Here is a 22,557-nt window from a genome sequence, read left to right on the forward strand (position 1 = left end):
TATCAGTTCAAGTGTATGTATTTCAAAATTTTAATTTAAAAGTTTTTTTGAGATAGGGATGGAAGGCAAAACTTTATGTTCAACTTTATGAAACATAGCATAGAAAATTAAAAGAAAATTTAGAGATTTTGCTATGTGACACTCTTGCTTTTCAGATGTGGACACTGAAGATCTCAGAAATGAAATGAGTTGCCCAAGAACACGTAGTCAGACAGGGATAGGGCCAACCCTTAAGCTCAGTTTTCCTGATGCCCAATGCAATAGTCTCTAAACTTCCTAAAACTGCTTCTTGAAACTAAATCTCAATTTCTGGTCCCAATACTTTTGTCTTCCTCCCTTCACCAAAACAGTACCGATGTCAGAAAACAGAGGACACTCAGCAAATGATAGTAAACAAACATTCTCTAGTTAAGTTCATTTAGACAACAAAAATGGCTGAACTCCTTGGACCTTTGTCAGTTTCACACTGCTGTCCACTCCTGCATATCCTAACTGATCCGTTGACTATTTTACTATTAGAGTAAAATAATGACATCGAGGCCAAATCTCAGTTACCTGCCGAATGTGAGCTCCTTCTGGTGTCAGAAGTTTTTCCCACAGCAGATCATCAGCCACCTTGTTGATGTCCCTTCGCCGAGGCTCATTGGTCTTTAAATCCTGGATGAGAAAATTTGTCCAAAGCAGTGTCAATCCTCTTCTCAAAAATATTCCATATCTGTCTGTTCATCTTCATATCCATTTGGCTAAGTATTATTAAAACATATTGGTAACCTCACTTACATTACACAAGCTGCTTTCTTCTCAGCTGCCACTGAGAAAATACTCTTAAACTCCCTGACACCCCGTAACTATCAAACCTTGCCAAGAGAACTATTATTCATCAGAAGTATGAAGCATATCCATCTTCTTAGATTTCTTAAAATCTTCCCCTATATTGAATTTTGCTGTCAGAGGTATCTGTACCTGAGTTGTGTAATATTATTTTCTATCCTTATAAATACCTCCATCTTTATAGAATTTCATTGACTGAGTTATGATTTTTCTATATTAAAGGATATTATAATCATCACAAAGGAGCACACACACTATCTATATGCATACACACACACATATACACACACATGCACACAATGAGAAATATCATAAGAAAAAGGAAGGAAGGAAGAAATTTATATTCAGTGCTAGGTAAGATAATGTAAAAAAAATAAGAGGAAAAAAGGTGATCACAAGATTTTAGCTAGGTAAATACTCAGACATGTTCTCACTGTAAACTCAGGTTGTTCTTCTCTTCCCACCCCAATCTCTGTCCCATGATTAGACTCTACACACAGTCCCATCTTAACACCCCATTTCACCCTGGGCATGAAGAACGCACTATGATATAAGGCAAGTTTTGAGGAATTCTGGGAGATTGGCACACCCAAGAGGATTTGGGAGTGGCAGAGACTGCGGGCTTGAAAGTTAGAGTAGCTAGTTTCTTCTTCTTTATTTCCTAACCAGTGACTAACAACTACAATAAACTGGGGAAGATCTAAATTGTGGAGTTCTCAGTAGCATTGCAGAGAGCATTTAATAAGTATTAAATCAATTAAAGAGTCATGTAAGAGGAGAAATAGAATAAAAAGAAATGATGATAAGTCTCAAAAGGTGTCTAGAGAAAGCTCTTCTTTCTTTCCTTTTTTTGAGGGATGGGGGAAGAAGGTGGGAAGGGAGGAAGGAAGGAAATAATGTTTTTATTTTTATCAACTTGGTTTTCTTTATACTTTATGACCATAAAGACATTGGTAAAATATTGGGCTGGGATTTTAAATATATTTCTCATCAGCAGTCAAGTAATAAGATACCAGGGATTGAACTCATGGGCACCAACCACTGAGCCACATTCCCAGCCATATTTTGTATTTTATTTAGACACAGGGTCTCACTTAGTTCCTTAGCACCTCACTGTTGCTGAGGCTGGCTTTGAACTCAGGATCCTCCTGCCTCAGCCTCCTGAGCCACTGGGATTATAGGTGTGCACCACCACACCCAGTGATAGCTCCTCTTTCTTACCCTTTGGAATTCATCAAACTTTTTCTGCAGCTCCCAAACATCATCAAGTTCCACTCCAGTGTTTTCTGCTTTTTTCTCTTGAATCCACTCCAGCATGTCCCCTGCCTCATAGGCCAGAAGAAATTCATTATAACGTTGTAGTAGGCGACGTCTGCGTTCCTCTGCCCGATCACAGAGAGAGCGGTACCTGGGTAGAAAAGTTATGGAGATGAGAAAATGGAATAAAAGGTGGAAAAGATACAGAAGAGTAGAGAGTGAAAGAGACAAAAAGGAAATGAAGAATAAAATCAAAAGATCAGTAAAGGAGTGGGTGAAATAAAGATGGCACAAAATAAAGCATTAGGAGCAGAGAGATAAACACAGTATCACATTTAATAACAATGAAAATGTTAGGGACCTGAAAGTATGGCTGGCAACATCCCTTCCTCTTCTATCAAAGTGAAATTCTTATGTGCTGCCTAGATATTAAACAAGTAAACAAAGTCCACATTGGATGTCAGAAGACATTTTATCAACCTTAAAGGAATGAATGGTTTGGGGGATCCCTTTCTTCATATAAAAACTTAAGTGTTTGAAGGATCCTAAGTTTGTTTTCTGTTCTTGAAATCTTTTAATTTGTATCTCTAATCTAACAGATGCAAAATCATGAGAAGAGTGCCTTCATTCAATAGGAACTATTTTGCCAAACATGGTCCATTTCTCCAGCATCCAGAACTCACAGTTCCTCGATCTGCTCCTGGCGCTGGGCGATACTGCCTGGCTCTTCTCGCCGCCGCTTTGGGACCATGGGGAGCTCATCAGAGGCCAGTTTTCTGACATGGTTTGCTGGGACAAAGCCCTGGTGATCATCAGCTTCAACCTTCCACCAGTCCTGAAGGGAGAACAGATTCCCACTCCTTTTTAAGTTCTTGGGAAATCCACAGACAAGAGAGATTGGACTCTCATAACTAAGCCTTTAGGCACAGGCACAAGCTGGTGGCCAAGAGAAGCTAGCCATCACTTATGAATGGACATGTGATTTCCACAGACCACAAAAAAGTTACTGTGGAATTTCAGGAATTGCAGAGGTAAGCCCCTGAAATAAAATAATATTGTATTTTATGTCAGACCCTAAACTCTAGGAGGAATTTCAAAAAGCAAATCTAGCTCTTCAAACGATGATGGTGTACTTTTGTTCACCAGGAATCCAACAAAGTTTCTTGGGGGTGGATCATGTGTAGATAATATTGCATCAAAATTTCTTTTCCCTATCCCACTTCCAGAGGTTCTAACAATTGTCAATTGCCCTGAGATTCATTAATGTAAATTTTTTTCTTTTATTTTTTTATTAGTGGTATTGTACTAACTTCTCTGAAGTTAGTTTTCTCAGAGAAAAACATGGTAAAATAAAGAGGTCTAGGCAAACAGAAAAGGGGGTGGGTGGGCTGGCACACAGTGGTTTTTTGTTTTTAAATTTTTTTTTGGTAGTTGTAGATGGACAACATATCTTTATTTTATTTGTTTACTTTTATGTGGGGCTAAGGATCCAACCCAGCTCCTCACGCATGCTAGGCAAGCACTCTGCCACTGAACCACAGCCCTGGCCTAAGCACGCAGTGTTTTAGATAATGCAGTGTTTTGTCTCGCCAAAAACATTCAGAATAACAATATGCCAAATTCTCTTCTTATCGAGACCTTTTGAAACTTAGTCAGATATTAGAATATAAGAATTACTTGACTGCTGAGGAGAAATATATTTAAAATCCCAGCCCAAAATTTTACCGTTGTCTTTATGGTCATAAAGTCTAAAGAAAACCAAGTTAATAAAAAAAAATCATTTCCTTCCCTCCTCCCTTCCCCCCTTTGTCTTCCTTCCTTCCCTTTTTTACTTTATTCTTTTCTGCCAACCTACCCTGAAAATTTTGAACTTCCAGTACATGAACTAATATCTTAAAATCTCTTTCCTTCCTTCCTTCTTTCCTTCTTTTTTTCTTACAGGTCTTCCTGTGTTGCTCACTCTGGCCTCAAACTGGGAATCACAGGCGCATGCAACCACACCTGGCAAAAGACCCCTCTGTTATCAGGCCTCTCCTGACCCTAGATGTTGCTGTCCATCACTAGGAACGCTGGCACGGAGGGGGAACAAGCAAAGAGGTGGGAAGGAGGGAGAAGTTAGTCCTATAACATCATCCATTTAGGAATTGCCGCCTTAAATATCTGTATGTTAATTATTAACTTCTTTGATTCTTCATTTCTTTCATGATGATAAGATGAGGATTAAAATCCCACAAGGCTTTAGAGGATGATTTACAATATCTGAAGAAAGTATGCTTCTTGGTAAGTTATAAAACAGTTAAAAAACAAAGTGATTAAAAATGTTGAAGCTGGGGCTGGGGCTGGGGCTCAGTGACAGAGTGCTTGCCTAGCACTGGGTTTGAGTCTCAGCACCACATATAAATAAATGAATAAAATAAAGGTCTATCAACAACTTATATATATATATATATATATATATATATATATATATATATATATATATAATTTTAATGTTGAGGCTGGACATGTTGGTGTAAACCTGTAATCCGAATGACTCGGGAGGCTAAGGCAGAAGGATCACAAGTTCAAGGTGAGCCTGGGCTCAATATTAAAAAGAAAAAGGAATGAGAGTGTAGCACAGTGGTAGAGCTTCTGCTTAGCATGCACAAGGCACTGGGTTTAATCCCCAGGATTGAAAAAAAAAAAAAGTTGAGTGGTAAAAATATGATTATCTGGTTATCTGGCAAGGTGAGGAGAACGGCTATGAAAAAGTCACTTCACTGATCGAAATAAGGTTAGGACAAGTCACCTTGTTGATGGAACTGAGCAGAGTTAGCACATCGTTCTTCTTCATGGTGACCTCTCGATGGCTGCGGGCCTGGAAGTCAAATAAAGCCAGAACCCTTGATTCTTGAGCAGCATCCTCCACGGGTGCAGCCTGTTGTTGCTGAGGAAAATAAAAGGGGGTGGGGGTGGGGACAGATGTCAGTCATGCATTGGAAGCATCTCCCTGTGGAACCTCCCAGTGATGGACACTCCCTGGGGCCTCACAGGAGGAGAAAGTCTGGAACCTCTTAGGTGGCTGCCAGAGGTTAAAATATGTGGTTTCCAGAAATACTGTCACACTTATCAGGAGACCAGCAGGTTGGGAAATACGAACTCAGAGTGAACAAGAAAAACATCTAGTCTCAGAAATATTAAATGTTTTAAGCCACGGTTCCTAATGTGCTCCTTGAGTAGACCAGTAGAGGATCAGGAAGGGGGATGGGAAGGAAAGAAGAGGTACTGGGCAATAAAATGGACCAAATTATGTTACCTGCCTATGCCAATGTATCACAATGCATTCCACTATTTTATATATAACTTGAGTGGTAAAAATATGATTATGTGGTTATTAGTGCATTATAGTTATACATAATTGGGTTCATTAATGCATAGAACATAATTTACTCCATTTTATCATGCACCAATTTAAACAGTAAAAAGACAAGAAGACCCCAACGGATTATACACATTGACATTTTAGAAAATTGTGTGACAAAGTTGAAGTCCCACTTCCTGTCACCTGTCTGTTGACCTGATGTGCTGAATCTGTCTTGTGTCTGGTCCCAGTGTGTGAGTCCCAAGCCTCTCATTAGAAGAGATTCTTTGAATGTAAGAAGCGTGCCTCCTTCTTTTTCTCCGGTACCCAGAGGAGACACTGATTCTATCATTCACTTGATTGGAATTCATCACCCTTCACAACACTCCCTTTCACCTCCGCCCTCCCTGTTCACACATTCTCAGCCAATCTCCATTTCCCAAATACACTTAATATAATTGTTTCGCTCCTCAGTGCATCCACCCTCATGGGTTATGAACTAAATGTCATTCGCAGGAAAATGGATGGAATTTGAGGGCTATATTTTTTTTCTCCTATGTGAAAGCTAGAGATAAAATAAGGGGAAAAACGTGGGGGAAGGATCTCATGAAATCAGACAGGAGATGAGTAGAGTAGAAAGGGAACCAGGGAAGGAAGAAGGGAAGGAAAGGTGAGGTACTGAGAAACAAAATTGACCAGATTGTGTTATATGCATATACAAATATGTTGCGATGAATTCCACTAGTTTGTGTAGTCATAATTCGCCAGTTTAAAAAATTCAGAAATATGGTACATACACACATTGGAGTTGGACTTAGCTATGAAAAGAATCAAATTATGACATTTGCTGGTCAATGGATGGAAATGGAAAACGTCATGCTCAATGAAATAAGCCAGACCCAGAAAGCCAAAGGTCAAATATTTTCTCTCATATGGAGAAGTGAGAGTAAAATAAGGATTTTTTTTTAAAGGGATCGCGTGAAAATAGAAAGAAGAATAGTGGAATAGAGGGAAGGGGGTTAAGGGGGAGGGAGGAGGGATTGGAAAGAAGAGGAACTTCAAAATGAAATTGACCAAATTATGTTATGTGCCATGTATGAATATATCACAGGGAATTCCACCTTATAACTATAAGGCACCAATTTAAAAATAATTAATGAAAGGAAGGATAATAGAGTAGAGGAAAGGGATCAGGAAGGGCAGAGGGGAGGAGGAAACTTAGTACTGGGGATTGAAATGGAGCAAATTATGTTCTATGTATTAACGAATATGTCAAAACGAACCCAATTATGTATAACTATAATGCACTAATAAATAACTTAAATAACTTTAAGACTATATTGCCATAAAGGAAAAGTTCTTTTCCTTCTTGTCTGCATAGAAAACCTCCCATTTCATAAAACAAACAAACAAACAAAAATCTCAGATAAAATGGCTCATCTCAGCTACAAAATTCTATCTTCCAGCACTCCTGTTTCAGGAAACAGAAGATTCCTTTCTTTGGGACTGTGTGTGTGTGTGTGTGTGTGTGTGTGTGTGTGTTCCATTTGCACTATGTGCACTTAATTATTTAAATTTCTGGCCTCCTAATGAAGTGTAAATTTCTTGCAAGTCAGTATTACTTTTTGTTCATACTTGCAGATGATAGACATTTAATAAGCATTGTTACAAAAAAACTAATAAAGGAAAGAAAAGAGTTAAGGAGGAAGATAAAAAGGAACAGAGGCAAACAGAAGAAAGGAAGAGAGAGAGGGAGGGAGGAAGGAAAGGAATAATATTAAAAGGAGGAATGAGGAAAGTCAAAACCAGGTATCAATGAACACATAATAAATAAAGTTTATGGAAAGCTTCTTTTGGACTAAACCTCTGTAGATGTTACATTTCCTGCCTAATGGGATTATAGAATTTTTTTTATTTTGTTTGCAACCCCAGGAGGGTTGTGGGAAGTAAAATCAGTGATAAGAAAATCCCTTTGCTTCTGTGGTGAGGAACATGCTTCTTGCCGTCACGAAGTCCTTCTTACCTGGCAGGCTTCTGCCTGATCCCGTAGCGCTTGCATACTATTGTCAAATGCATTGAGATCCACCAAGAAGGCTTCGTGCTTCTTGAGGAGAGCCTGTATTTATTGATGAGAAGATCATCAGAACAAAGGTAGTGGGAACATTAACCACATCAGGAAGATGCATTTACTTCTGTTGTTTTGAATTACACTGATAGCCTTAAATCTTGGGAAGAGCCACTTTCTATTGTGGAGTTCTTTTTAACCCTAAATTTGCAAGACTCAAGAAAATGGGAATTAATAAATAATAATTTCAACATATTTGCTAAATATATTTTTGTGTGCTCCATCTGCACTATGTGCACTTAATTATTTAAATTTCTGGCCTTCTAAATTTGCACATGTATTAACCTACACATCACAGCTGAAAGACAGTGACAATAATTATGTTACCTTGTAGGATAAGCATCAGCATAACTTTAAACTCACATTCCAATTAGTTCTAGGGCTTAGGTTTGTAAAACACTATATTGACTTCCTGTAGGACAATAAACAAAATGGATATAAAGAGTTATTATGATCTTTGAGGTTCTTTTTGTCCCATGTGCCTGTATGACTTTTATATTTAAATAAAGAAATAAAGATGCCTATATCAGAAAACCATGGTTGCTTTATGAAAGTTTGATTTTAGTTATGAGCAGTTTCAGAATAGGACCAAGATAAGTATAGATCTTCGATGGCACCTTTTCGGTTTAGATACTCTCCAAAAAAATCTCTAAATCTCTAGAGTATTAGAAAAATGTGGTACATCTTTTGGGTTCCCTAATAACTCTGAGAGTATCCCAGCAGATGAAAGCCAAAGGTGATCATTCTGGAAAGCCCAAATAATCAAGCAGAACCATTATTTGACCCATGATATGAAAAAAACCCTACATTGGTAATTTGGTAGCGTTAGGTGAGTATTCACTAGATAACGTTCACCCCACCCCTGTCTTACCCCAGCGGCTTCTTCATCAGCTCCATAGTTAGTGTTGTCCACAATAGGCTCCTTCTCTCTGATCCATGCTTCTGCTTCATGCAGGTCAGCCAGGTACTGTTGGAACTGGACACTGGCCTCAAGATCATTCTGCCTTCTCTTAGCTCGAGCATTGAGAGATTCCATATTTTTGTTCAAACTGTCAACCCTAGAGCTGACATCTTCTGCAGCAAAGTGTCCTGTGGAGTAGTTTTAGAAAAGGTGAGGATGACCCTCATCAATGTCTTCCATACTCTAGTCTTTCCCATAATGGGGAAATAAAGGAAGGACTGAGAAGGGTGCTGAATTTAGTCAATGTCACACTTTTCATAAGTTCTCTGGAAAATGGAAAGTCCAAAGTGAGATGAGCAGCTAAGTCTAACAAGTGTGTATACGTGGTAGTAAATGGGTTGGTATAGTCTAACCAATACAGATCTGAAAAGAAAACTCCCATGTGTAGTTTTTACTCAGAGTATCAAAAGTGTGTCTTCTCTCGTCTAAACAGAAAAATCAACAGACTTCTATTTCTGTCCATAAGGGATTTATTATAGGAATTGCACTTCCACCTTAAACAATCAGAAAACAGGAAAAACGTATTATATACAGTGATTTTCATGTAAAGTGTAAAGAAATGAAAGAACGAAGATAGATCTTACCATTGCTGTAGGTTATGCCCTCAGCAGTTTGGGGGCTGGAGTGGTAGGAGAGCTAAAATGGAAACTCATAGTCAAACTGAATTGAGGAGACAGAGATAGGAGTGTGTAAAAGACAAGACAACTAGAATTTGTGAGGCAGAGCACTAAAGAGAAGGGTGCTGCACAGAGATGGAGCTTTGGAATCGTAAAGAAAAGTCCCTCAAGTATCTGACTGATTACTTTTTTGCACACATGTGAAAGGACTTTCCTAAATGGTAGGGAAAGAATGACTTAAAAACCAAACAAATCTTAGAGCTCACATAATGCAGGAAGTAATTAAACTACAAGACAGCAAAGTGAAAAGATATTGTAACACACGAGTTGCATCTTTAGAAGGGTAATATCTTAGTATTAGACTAATCTGTGCGTTAGTCATAAGATAAAGTCTGTCCTGCAAGAACCCCAACAAAGCAGACCTAAGAAGCTCAGTGTTCCCTTCCAAGCCAAGGAAACAAAGAAAACCAAATGAATTTACAATATAACCCAACTGATGAAAACCAGTGAGAAAGAGAAAAACTTCAAAGAATCGGGGGGAAAGGGGGCCATCACATACACAGAAACAGAGATAATGATGACAGCAGATTTATCTCATCAGAAACCACAAGTCAGAAGACAGTGTGGCAGCCTCTTTAAAGAGGCTCTGAAAGAAAGAAATTGTTAGCCAAGAATGTCATGTGGTGAAAATATGTTCCAAAAGGAGAGCAAAATAAATATGTGCAGATGAACAAAAGCCAAGAGATCTCATAGTTAGCAGACCTGCACTACAAGCTCATAAAGCAAAAGAAAATGATACACATGAACTATTTACCTATACAAAGACTGAGGTACACTGGAAACGACAAATACATTAGTAATATTTTTTCACTTTTGAATCTTATACAAAGCTAGTGGCATATCTAAGCAAAATAATGAAAAGCAATGTGGTATTTATAACATAAATAAATTTAAAATGTGTGATACCAGGAGCACCAAGGATAAATGGGGAAATGGAGTATCCATTGAAGGTTCTTGTATTACACATGAAATAATGTGATACGATTTGAAGTGAGGCTATCATAATTTAAAGATCTATATTTTAAATCCTAGAGCAATGACTCTCAAATATTTTCTCTTAGAATGAACAACTTTAAAAATTATTGAGGACACTAAACCACTTTTGATCACACTCCTACTTATTGAAAGTTACCATATGAGAAATCAAAATAGAAAATGTTGAGACTTAAAAATATACAAACATGTATTCTAGTAGATATTTGGGCAATGATATCCATGCATATCTTACATATGCTCTGGAAACTTCATATATGCCAATAAAAGAAGACATGTAAGAAAAAAATAACATCTTAGCATTATTCCAAAGTATCCTGACAATGTGCACTCTCTGAAAGTATCTCCAGCACCACAAACCACAACTAGAAAATATCTGCACTACTCCAATAAACACATCCTCGCACAAAACAGAATTGTACTTACTCCAAAATGGGGATTAAAGTGAACTCATAATAAATACAGAAATAATTCTAGGAGGACAGAAACTGATGGGCAAAGAGGGAAATGATGGCAAGATGCTAGATTTAAACGCAGCCATTATGATAACTGTGAAGTGTATATGTTGTAAACACTTGGATTAAAATGGAGATAATGACAGATTATACAGAATATGCAAGGCCTAGCTAAGCAAAGACATCAAGAAACAGATACCATCCTAAACTAATCAAAAGACATCTCAAGTGTCTTTATTAAAAACACATTAAGTCAATTTCAGAATAAGGAACATCACCAGGAATAAAGATGAACATTTCATAATGTAAAGATTTAAATTAATCAAAAAGGCAGAATGATCCTAAATATATATGATAACAGAGCTTCCAAATACATACATATATAAAACAAACTGACAGAAGAAAAAAATTAGTTTCCAATTACAGTCAGAGATTTAGAGAAATAAAAGGTGAGTTTCTATAGTAACATACAAACCCCAAACCCAAAATTTGTCAATTTTAATCACTCATTTGGGATCTGAATTTGTCTTAGCAAAGTTTCTTTTAACCTATACTTTTGAAAACCAGACACTGGGTGGCAGAAATGGATTCTTCAAGCCCCAAAGGGAAAATCTCAGTTTAATCTGCATTGCTTATACTCTACCTGGCCTATGATGTTCAAGTATGAACATCATATTTCAATAGCAGATGTTTCTGAATATGAAAAAACAGAATGAGGAGAGTCATTAAAAACTATATAAAGTGAAAAGTTCAAAGAAATGTCACTGTTTACCATTAAGATAATAAGACACTGAGAACCTAAATCTTCACAGAACTGGAAGCTAGTACTTGGGAAAAGGTCTTAACATTACAGATTTTGTAACTTAGGTTCTTGAGTTCTGTAACTTTTACAGAGAAGTATATTGATGATTAGGGCTATTTTAATAATTTTGGCTTTACAAAAAGAATGGGGATCAGAGGATGAGGTTGGGATATTTCTAATACTGGCAATATGCAAACAAAGCTGTATATTATCTGTCAGAAATTTCTAAAAGGAATTTCTTCATCAAGTGGGAAAATGGATCAGTTATTTTAAAATGTCCTTGAAGCTCTAAGACTGTATAAGCCTCTTTCCACAGGTCTGGTCCAGTGATATTTCAGCCAACTCCATATGAATCGTGCATACCTTCCTGTACCATTTTGTTTCCCCGCTCTGTTATCACTTGGATGCGTGGCTCATGGATGGCAATGTCTGCCAAGATGACTTGGTGCCTGTTCAGAAGATTTTTGGCTGCAACTAAGTCCTTGCCTATAGGGAAAAACAAAATTAAAGTTGGGGATTATCCTAGCATATGAAAGGAATTTATAAAAAGTGACTCACCTGTTGCCTGACATTAACATTTCACAACAAATACAATTACTGTGAATTTCCTCCATCTTGTGAGATCCCCAATCCCTCCTGCCTGTTTCACTTTCCCTTGTTTCCTAAACATTCTTTACTTCTCTCCCCTACAAACTTTCTTTCCCATGCTTCCTATTCAAAATACCTCTCCAGGAACTCTGTGCTTTTATAATTAGCCTCAAGCTCTTCTGTTCTACGAAGTTTTCCTAGACTAATCTTTCTATTGTCTAGCCCCTCACAGATCTTTCCAATATGTATGTACAAAATCACCCTTTATTTGTATACTGTTTTTTCTGTACTTTAAGAATCCTGGTGCAGCCACTTGTGAACTAATACCTTATAAAGGACAAGACAATTGCACTCTGTCTGCTAACTTTACCTTTTATATCATCATAGTGGGTTCTTCTAGTTTCAAAATTTTTATGCTACGCATAACCTAGACAAAAACTAACTTGATACCTCGAAACATTAGCCATGACTTGTCCGTCAATAACATTCACAACCTGTGAAAAGCTGAGTGCTCTAGATCTTCCCAGAACTGCTGAATTCACAGCATTGTTCATGTCCAGTTTCAGGGGGTGAATGTTTTGGCATTATTTAGATGGAGGTCTGGAAAAATTATCATGGATCTGGAGGTGACTGGAGCCGAGAGTAAACTTTCTACACTAACCCTACTGTCTCCCAGATCTCTCAATCTGCAGCCCTTGGTCCTCTTCCCCAGGCTCAGACTGCTCAGGCTGTACAAACCGAGCTGGGTGGATGCCGCTGAAGGCTCAGTCTCTTGGATCCAGGCCTCCTCATCCTCTGTGTCTCTGCAAATCTGCTGCAGACGGAGTAGATCAAGGAGCTTTTTCTTCCGGGTGGCCAGTGGCTCTTTCAGAGCTTCAAATCGGGACACCAAGGACTCCTGCCTTGCCCGCATGTCCCCCGAATCAGGATGGCCTATTTCTTCAAAATGTGTAGCCAAATCTGTGAGGATATCCACCTGATCCTGAGGGAGAAACAGAAAGTGCATCAGGACGTACCAGCATTTAGGAAGAAGGGACTGGATTTCAATGTGATAAGAGGGGGCCGTGGGAGAGTTCTCCATATGTGGCATGTTAAGACTTCCAATTAAATCCAAGTAAAATAGAGGATCACCTCATGAAGCTAAGACCTCTTTCATAAGAAAGATGGGAAAAGGGAGGACTGGTGGAATGAAATTGACAAAATCATCCTATGTACATCTATGAATATACTACAATGAATTTCACCGTTATGCATATCCATAATGTAGTAATTTTTTAAAAAACTATAAAAAGTAGAAGGAAGACTAGTAGAGGAAATTGAATGGGGGAGGGGGAAGACAGAGGGAAGAGAAAGGGGAGGTACTGGGGATAAAATTGGATCAAATTATATTTCATGCTTGTATAATCATGTCCAAATAAACCACAATATTATATATAACTATAATGCACTAATAAAAAATGAGAGAAAAAAAATAAGGACAATAGTTGTCACACCGCATTCAGAAGGACAAAATGCTCCAAAGAAATCCTACAAATTGAAATTGTAATGTTTTAATTCTGAGTATTGATGAATTGGAGACCCAAGGAAAGAAGTAGGAAGATTTTTTTTCTGTGTTTCCCTTCCACGCTTTCTCTCCCTTTGAAATGAGCTACGTCTTCCAATTAAAAATGAGAACTTCCGAGGCTTCAGTTTGTTACATAAGAAGAACAAAGTCTATAAAATGGAATATAGTGCTCCAAAGCAAAGATCAGAAAACCCCACCAAAACTGATGCATCTGCACTGGCTTTGACAGCAACCTAGTTGTCCCCATTTGGGCCATTTCCATCCTTTCTGAGAAAGGATGGATACAGAAACAGACTGGGACTGATCCTCCTGGACATAAAATTCTAGCTATATGCCTGTGGGTTAAAACAGACATGAGAGGTTAATTTCATGTTTGTTGGTGATATGAGCTATAGCTGGCCTTGTATACAAATGGCACAGTTGCTTATCTACTTCTTTTGTCTATTTTTGTTGTTGTTTTTGAGGAGGAGGGAAGCTTTTTGCATACAAGAAGTTCTTTGAGAAAAGAGGAAGATGAAGCATTGTTCTTAAATATTTGTTTTATCATCCAATGATCAGCCTATCCAAGGATTGATATCTCTCTTTAATTTGGAACAAAACATTGACTGTCAATTGTTTCTTAAAATCCAAACTCACTACTCTGTGAAAAATTAAAGGATCCATAAAGATTTAAAATTAAAATCTCTCACTAGCTAATTTTCCACATTTTCTTGGGATACTTTGGACAACATAATAGTATAATAGAGTGCTTTTCGACATCATCATCATTACGACTAGGGATCCGTTACACTCTGAAAAATCTCTAATGTATTGTAGAATGCCCTCAGGGAGACGGAAGGCCTAGTTTCTATTCCTGGATGACAGTTAATTGAAATTTGATCTTGGGAAAGTTTGTTCACCTGTCTTGATCTCAACTTACTCTCCTATAGGAAACACTGAAGACATTTTCCAATCATAACAATTTATATCTAAAATCAACTTTGCAGAGCTGGGAATATAGTTCAGTGGTTGAGCACTTGCCTAAAATGTGTGAAGCCCTGGATTCAATCCTCAGTACTTTACAAATAAGTGAATAAATAAAATGTATTTAGCCTCTACTAGGAGAACCAATTCCTAGTGATTGGCTACTCTTATTTTTCCCAAATAGTGTGACAGATACCTATTTCTCAAGTGTTTACACATGATATTTATCATTTTCAAGTTGTTCTTTTTCATGTAATTTAAACAAATAAACTTTTAAACAAATCTTTTCTTCCCTCCTTGAAAAAAATCTGTTTCAAACTCTCTCCGACTGTGTAAATTTCAAATTCACCTGTTATAGTTTAGGTCTGGAGTATCCCCAAAAGCTCATGTTTGAGACAATGTAGTGATTTTTAGAGGTGAAATGATTAGATTATGAAACCTTTGACCTTAATAATGGATTGATTCTCTGGTATGGATTAACTAGAGGTAACTCTGGGCAGGTAGGATACAGCTGGAGGAGCTAAGTCACTGGGGGCATATCTTTGAAGTTTACATTTTTTCTCTGGTGAGCAAAGCTCTCTTTGCTTCCTTTTGTCTGTCCTGAGATGCTTTCCTCTGCCATGCCCTTCCACCATGATGTTCTGTCTCACCTTGGGCCCAGAGCTATGGAGTTGCCAACCGTGGACTGAACACTTGAAACTGTAAGTCAAAATAAACTTTTCTTCCTCTATCTTGTTCTTGTCGGGTCTTCTGGAACCAATAAAGAAAAGCTGACTAAAATATCATCTTTGTGTGGTTTTCCTCTCTCTACCCTTTTACCTTATTGAAAGCCTATTGAGCCATCCCTAGAGCTATATAAATGACTGAGTTTTTTTTTTCCTGTTTTCTTTAGGTTTTTCTGTGTTTCCCTATTTAAGACACAAAGAGCAGAATTTTAAGAAGTGTATTATAGGAGTACAGATTTATGTGACTTAGGGGATAGTGGAATCATTTTCAAATGAAAGCTAAGATTCCTAGGATAAGAAATCGAATTAGTTGTGAGTGAATTTTTACTGACTTCTTCCAAAACTCACAATATAAATGTTATGGAAACTAAGTAGATAAATTTCTTTTAAATATTAGTCTAGTGGGATTTTAGAGCCAATATCCCTGAAATTAGGAACTTAGATATCTGTAGAACAGTCCTACCCTTGTTCATTTTCTCAGTGATGCTGGGAAAGTCATTTACATGTATGGATTTTAATTTTATTAACAACAAAAGATTGATAAGATTGACTATACTTTCAAATTTGAAGAATAGAATATCAGAAATGAGAAATTTGAGCCAAATTTTATCCAAAACCCTTATTTTATAAGTGTGAATACAGAAGCAAGAAAAGATGAAATGATCTACCAAAGATCATACAACTAGGAAGTGACAGGTTGTCTAAGACATTTAGGCTTCCTGATTAAGTGAACTGTGTTATGTTTAGAAAAGTTAATAAAGAAAGACAAATGACTCAGGAGAATGACTGGATTGGAGGCGTATTGGGAAAAGGCAGGTGAATAGGTACAATTTCGATTTACCTTTGGTTCCTTATTTGCTTAATAGCAATAATAATTGCTAATAATAATTACTTAATAAATAGTTATTTATTACTTAACAATAATAATAGTGAATATAGTCAGAGGATAGACACCAATTGCCTGCAGTTGGCCAAAGAGCTAACAACAAACCTGACGAGCGACCACAGCGGACTCCAGGAGGCCATGTTTCCTAAGTAGATTCTGAACATCAGCAAGGCCTTTCCCATAATCCTCAGAGGCAACTTGCCCCTCCACCTCCTCCAGCCAGTGCTTCAAGTCTTCTGCATTATTTTCAAATTGTAGCTGCTGGTTAGCTTCATGCAACTGGGTCCCTGGGAGAAGACATTAGGCTTACGCTACTAAGAACTTTGTTCCTTTATACACTATGATACACCTTCCCTCAACTTAAAAGAGAAACATAGTATTTTGATATTCCAAAGAGAAAAATAGGATAACCCTTTTACATGTCATTATACAAAAAGTCACCTTAAATTTGGAGAATTATGATGGTATTTGGTTTTACATACAATAATATTCTCAAAACAAAGATAAACAATAAGTAATAACCCCTGGTGAAATATCATTATTCTGTGTCAGATTTTAACCTTCCTAGATATTTCATTTGTCATATACTATTAAGAATTTTCTTTTAAAGAGATTCAAACCCAAATGTCACACTTTCTGTGACAAACATAAAATGTGGGGTTGGTTCAGTTTGAAATTTTGAAGTTTCTTTGAACTTTGCTACACCCTCTCTTAATGCCTGTCCTTCATCACAAACCATACCCCATATTTTTTTCTCCCCAAAATGTCTTGATTATTCATAGTATTCTTAGATTAAATTTTTATCTCTGCTTTTATATCAATTATTTGCATTATTTCTGTGAAGCAATTACTAAGTGTCATCTTAGTAAACAACTGCTAAATGAGGCTGGCAATGATGTCTTATTGGTATAACCAGGTTGGATTCTTTGACCTCACCAAAAATGAGATGACAGCCAAATAAATAAATAAATCATGTAACATATCTCTTGTGTAACCAGGATGGAGTAATGTCTACAGATGATGTTCATAACAATGGAGGCAGTGATAAAGAAAACTTATTATTCATGTTAATTATTGGTAACTGATTAATTCTCCAAAGTAAGAGTAAGATAAAATATCAGTAAGACTATTCAGGCATACATGTGAGAATTTTTCTAAAAAAGCTTAGAGAATAGCCTGATCAATTTTAGACAGGAGAAAAAAGCAATAAGCAATAAGCGACCAGACCCTAAAAAAATAAAATACTACAGGAAAATCACATGTGATATCAATAATCTGTTCATGTATAATCTCTTAACATCAATGTTTAATGTCTAATATGAACCATTCAAAATGTTACAAATGGGTTCTAACATTCTGTCTAGTTTATAGAACCAAAACATACAACCTAATTTAAGTACACTAGATTCAGATGCAAAGCCAATACTGAACTCATGGTTCATGAATATTTACTCAAGAAAAGAGAAAACACAGGGGGAAAAATGAAGAAAACACAAGTATTTTGGCTTTAAAAAAAACCCACATACGTGAAGAAAATAAAATATTGTTGGTGCACAGAGGGGAAAAATTCAGCTTGTATTTTAAACCATTGACTAACAAAAGGAAGACGTAGAGAAGGAAATGGGTAGCATCCCCACTCATAGAAGTTGCCAGGTGAATTCATGCTCATGAAGGTGAACGTGGTAGGTTTCAGAGTGTAGGAAGCAGCCTTCCACCAAAGCCTCTGCTTCTCACCTTTCTGAGTGGTCATATCCATCAACTCCTTCCAGAGGCTGGTGACTTCCTTCAGACGAGCAGCCACGTTATCAGAGGCGTAGTGATCCTCTTCAATCATTTTTTGGCCTTTTTCCTCCAGCTCCTTGAGTATGATTTCATTATTTGCCAATTCCTTTTCAAAATCCTGCTGCTTTTGAACCCTGCTCTTCAAGTTCTGTGTATCCTGAGAGAAGAGGCCAAAATAAATGACAAAAATCATTGTCTGGAGAATGAGGGGCAGAAATTTTGAGGACAAGGAGTTGCTCTCAATGTAAATCTAACTGTACTAAGAAGACACCATAAGGGAGAAGAGTCCTTGCCCAGTGCTTGGACTCATGCAATCAATCCCTCCTTCTACACACATAGAAGAATGGCTAACCAATACAGCATTTAGTTCTACGGAGTCTGAAGAGGGCCTGAAGATCACATTGAATGTGGCACCCCATGCAAGCAGTAACAATCAATCAGAGCTATCATGAAAGATAAAATTACTTTCCATTCCTCTCATAGTACATAAGCCCTTAAACCCTCCATTTACTGTCTCTCTCTCTCTCTCTCTCTCTCTCTCTCTCTCTCTCTCTCTCTCTCTATATATATATATATATATATATATATATATATATATATATATAAAGATCTGTTTATTCTGAACATATGGGAGCCATTTGGAATGCAAACACTTACTTCCTGGTTTCACAGAATGAAAGATATAAGCAAGATTTATAGTTCCACCAAGATACAAGAACCAATAGAATATTAGAACCCATATATAACATTTTGAAGGGTCATGTTAGATATCAGGAGGCTGAGGCAGGAAGATAGCAAGTTCAAAACCAGCCTCCACAACTTAGTGAGGCCTTAAGCAACTTAGTGAATCTCAAAATAAAAAATTTAACAATGAGCTGGGGATTGAACCACTGATATAGATAGATAGATAGATAGATAGATAGATAGATAGATAGATAGATGATAGATAGATAGATAATAGATAGATAGGATCATAAGGATCACAGATAACTACTTAATATCTGGAAAAATAACTATTGTCAGTAGATATTGGACTAGAAATTGAGAGACTAATTCTAGCCCTGACTGTAAATGTGAAAGTTTACAAATAGTATGCAAAGACATGTGTGTGCATAATAGTTTATATTATATAACTTCTGTGAGCATAAAATATGTGTTTGCCACAACCCCAAGGAAGAAAAATCCATGGCCACAGATCATTTAGCAATCTCTATAGTCACACAAACTTCAACAGTAAAGGGCAAGAATTCAAGCCCAGGTTCACTTTCTCTAGAGTTCATGATTCAACACTTTATGTTAAGTCACCTTCTAAGTAATTAGGTAACTTGGGACCTTTTCCAATTGGATCCTAGGTCTCTTGTATAGAAGAAGTGGTTGTTCCTTCTCAGTGGCAAAACGGAATAAGTCTACATTAGGTCAAACTCTTGGGTTCCTTTTGAGTTGATGGTATTTTTCTTTTAATTTTAAATGTATCACTGGGATTCATTCCATAATATTTTTCTACTATAAGGAGGTTACACAGACTCTCCTTAGGGGAGAGTCAATACCTTTTTCCCAAATCTTGTTACCTCATCTATAAATGGAGATCATCATCCATCTGTTCAGCCCCAAGACTGTAATTCCATGAAGACAACTGCTCATGAGGATATCCAGGACCTGGAAACCCTGCCTACCTTGTAATCTTCATCATCTGCCAACTTTTTCTTCTTGTTAATCCAGTTTTTTAGGTCATCTGAGTCCTGATATAGTTGCTGCAGATCACGTGAATCCTGCAGCATTTTACGACGAGTGGCAGCCTTGCCTCGTAGGGCGTCCCGCCGGCTCAACAACTGCAGAAACCATGAGTAAACTTAATGTCTGCAAAGCCAAATATGGATGCCTGAGATTCACCGCCCACCCTGGCCACCAGGACCCAACTTTCCCCATCCCAGTGCACAGGCAGTTAGAAGTTTTTTGCCTTTGGACTTACCCCATCACGGATAGCAGCAATGTTCTCCGAATCATAATGGTCATTGTCAATCAATTTGTTTGCAGTATTGTCTAAGGTCTGGAAAAAATATAGAGTGATTTTTCTCTTCAGAGACCACTGAGCAAGCAGTCAGTTTGAGTCACTGTATGAAAATGAAACAGCAATGTGGGAAGACAACAAGTTTGAGAGTCAGAAGATCTAGGTCCTAGTTCTTATTTCTGTTATAAATTGTATTTCAAAATACACTTAATCATGTCAATTAGCTTCTCTGTGCCACATTTTTTTATTATAATTATACAGAATTTTATTACACAGAATAGTGGTATTTGTTGTTACATATTCATACACGTGCACCAAAATATTTTTTTTCAATCCAAGCTACAACGAATGAATGAATGCAGATGTCACTAAAAGGTAAATATTTGATCTATTCAAATAGAAAAAAAAATGGCTATTTACATAAAACCACACCCAGTGGCCAGTATCTATATAATCTCTCTCTTTCTGAGTCTTCATCCCCCCAACTCCATTCATTAACCTATAATATATATCTCCAGCTATATAGGGGAGGGGAGTCAGAAATTCTAAGAGTGAATTTTTACCCTTATTCATACATATTCCCCAAATTGCTGTATTTTAAATGGATTAATTGATTAGAATTGGAAAATAACATAAAGCAAATGATAACACTATAAAAAATTATTATATACTATTGGCTTTTGAGAATCAACAGATAAGAATATGGATTAAGAAGGGGCCATATTAATCATCAAATTGATTAGGCAAGGAAATAGGGGGAGGGAGGAAAATAGGGAAAGGGGAAGTACTGGGGATGATCAGAGCACATTATAGTCCAGGCTTATGTAACTATGTCAAAATGAACCCCAACATTATGCATAACTATAATGCACTAACATTTTTAATTGAAAACAAAAATTTAAATAAAATAAATAAAAAGTAATCCATTCATTTAAAAAAGGGAAGACTTAGAATTTGACTGTCATTTTTGATGCTGGTGGTGGCAATGGTGTGTGTGTATGTGTGTGTGTGTGTGTGTGTGTGTGTGTGTGTGTGAGAGAGAGAGAGAGAGAGAGAGAGAGAGAGAGAGAGAGACAAAGAGAGAGAAATAGAGATTATATATTGCTTATATATTGATCAGTTTTCTGAAATGTTATTACCAATGGTTCACCAAATATCTCAATCATAGTATTAGATGAGAAACACAAAGACGAAAACACAGTAGAAAGAATAAATATACCATAAAGGAAAAGAACAGATATTACTTAGATATTACAAAAGAAAATTATAGTAAGATATTACTAGAATGGAGAAACAAAAAAATTCAAATGTTTAAGTGATAATCCTATATTAAATATGGACCCAATAGTTTTTATTTATGCTGCAGAAAAAAATAAGAGCCATCATCCATTTCATCAGAAGAAATAATTGCCTACCATCTTAAAAATCTTTCTAAATATGTTTTTCAGGGAAGAAATGTGCTAGAAAAAAATGTATGATTATTTTTCCTGGATGTTTTTTTTCCTTTTATCTAAAGAAAAATCCTGAATAAGTTTTAGTTTTCAAACTACATAAAAAATTACATTTATAAAATTTAATCAAGGAGTTTTAAAGACATGAGTAAATATTGCTAAAACAAAACAAGGGGTGGCAACTTTTTTTTTCTTTACTTTTTGCTAATTGTACATAACAGTGGAATTTATATGTGCACAAAAATAACAATATATATGATACTATCAGGTTTTTTTCCTCAATACCTTCCCTTTCTCTCCCTACTTCTCTTCTTATCTTTCCTCTGTTCTACTGATCTCCCTTCTATTTTCATGAGAGTCCCTCCCCTCAACTCTTTCCCCCCTTTTCCTCCCCAGCTTCCAGATGAGAGAAATCATATGACCTTTGACTTTCTAAGTTTGGCTTATATCGCTTAACATGATGCTCTCAACTTAGGGATGGAAATTTATGAAGAATCATCCTCATGGTGTGCCTGAGAGTTACAGGCGTGATTCCACCTAGGGACACCTGTTGGTTAAAGTGTTGTATTGCACCAGGAAGCCAAAGCCTCAGTCAGGGCCCATTTCTTACTGTGATCTTCTCTTCTTGGGCAGTGAAGGCTTCCTCAAAGTCCTCGTGCTTCTGCAGAAGAGCATTTACACTGCCCACAGAGTTTCCCAGCTCTTCATTTTTCAGGAATTCCTGTAGAAGACAGAAAGAAACATCCCAGATGTCCTCACTGGTGAAAAAATACTCCTCTTAGCCTATCTAAGGAAGAAAGCAAAGGGAGTTGGAGCGCAAGGTGGGATTTAGTGCAAATCAGGAAGGTATGTGGGAATTAACCTCAAACAGCAGGAGCTGTCGACATCCTTCCTAATGATTTCAATTTTCAATAGAGGATAGACAGACCCTCTCTCACTGGGTCTATCCACATGGAATTCACTCCACCAATCTAGGCATCATCTCAATTCAAGAAAGCTATCTCCAAAGGACCACTTACCTTTTCCAAGAAATCTTATCTGATTAACATTTCTTGACTCATTACAATTTTTTTTCTACCAGACCCCTTAACAATTTGACACTCCTTTAACCTTATATTCCGTTGTGCTCAAGCCTGCGTGCTGTCTTTA

At 37.0% G+C, this 22,557-nt stretch overlaps 2 protein-coding genes across 2 annotated transcripts in view; one reads left to right on the forward strand and one right to left on the reverse strand.

Annotated features, from left to right (window-relative positions):
* LOC308655784 (interferon-activable protein 203-like) overlaps positions 1 to 22,557 on the forward strand; it is a 441,182-nt gene that overhangs the window by 153,122 nt on the left and 265,503 nt on the right. The gene's annotated exons all lie outside the window — the stretch shown is intronic.
* Positions 1 to 22,557, reverse strand: part of SPTA1 (spectrin alpha, erythrocytic 1) — a gene marked incomplete at its 5' end in the record, with an annotated part of 73,073 nt that overhangs the window by 35,243 nt on the left and 15,273 nt on the right. The window contains 13 exons of the mRNA XM_081306060.1: positions 556 to 657; positions 2,053 to 2,239; positions 2,772 to 2,923; positions 4,877 to 5,014; positions 7,452 to 7,544; positions 8,425 to 8,642; positions 11,805 to 11,927; positions 12,768 to 13,011; positions 16,273 to 16,454; positions 17,902 to 18,106; positions 19,623 to 19,778; positions 19,919 to 19,996; positions 22,019 to 22,129. Coding sequence (XP_081162186.1) covers positions 556 to 657; positions 2,053 to 2,239; positions 2,772 to 2,923; positions 4,877 to 5,014; positions 7,452 to 7,544; positions 8,425 to 8,642; positions 11,805 to 11,927; positions 12,768 to 13,011; positions 16,273 to 16,454; positions 17,902 to 18,106; positions 19,623 to 19,778; positions 19,919 to 19,996; positions 22,019 to 22,129 — 1,989 coding nt within the window. The remainder of the gene's footprint in view (positions 1 to 555; positions 658 to 2,052; positions 2,240 to 2,771; positions 2,924 to 4,876; positions 5,015 to 7,451; positions 7,545 to 8,424; positions 8,643 to 11,804; positions 11,928 to 12,767; positions 13,012 to 16,272; positions 16,455 to 17,901; positions 18,107 to 19,622; positions 19,779 to 19,918; positions 19,997 to 22,018; positions 22,130 to 22,557) is intronic.

This window comes from Spermophilus citellus, assembly GCF_964194105.1.
Source record: "Spermophilus citellus genome assembly, chromosome: 9".
NCBI classification, from domain to species: domain Eukaryota; kingdom Metazoa; phylum Chordata; class Mammalia; order Rodentia; family Sciuridae; genus Spermophilus; species Spermophilus citellus.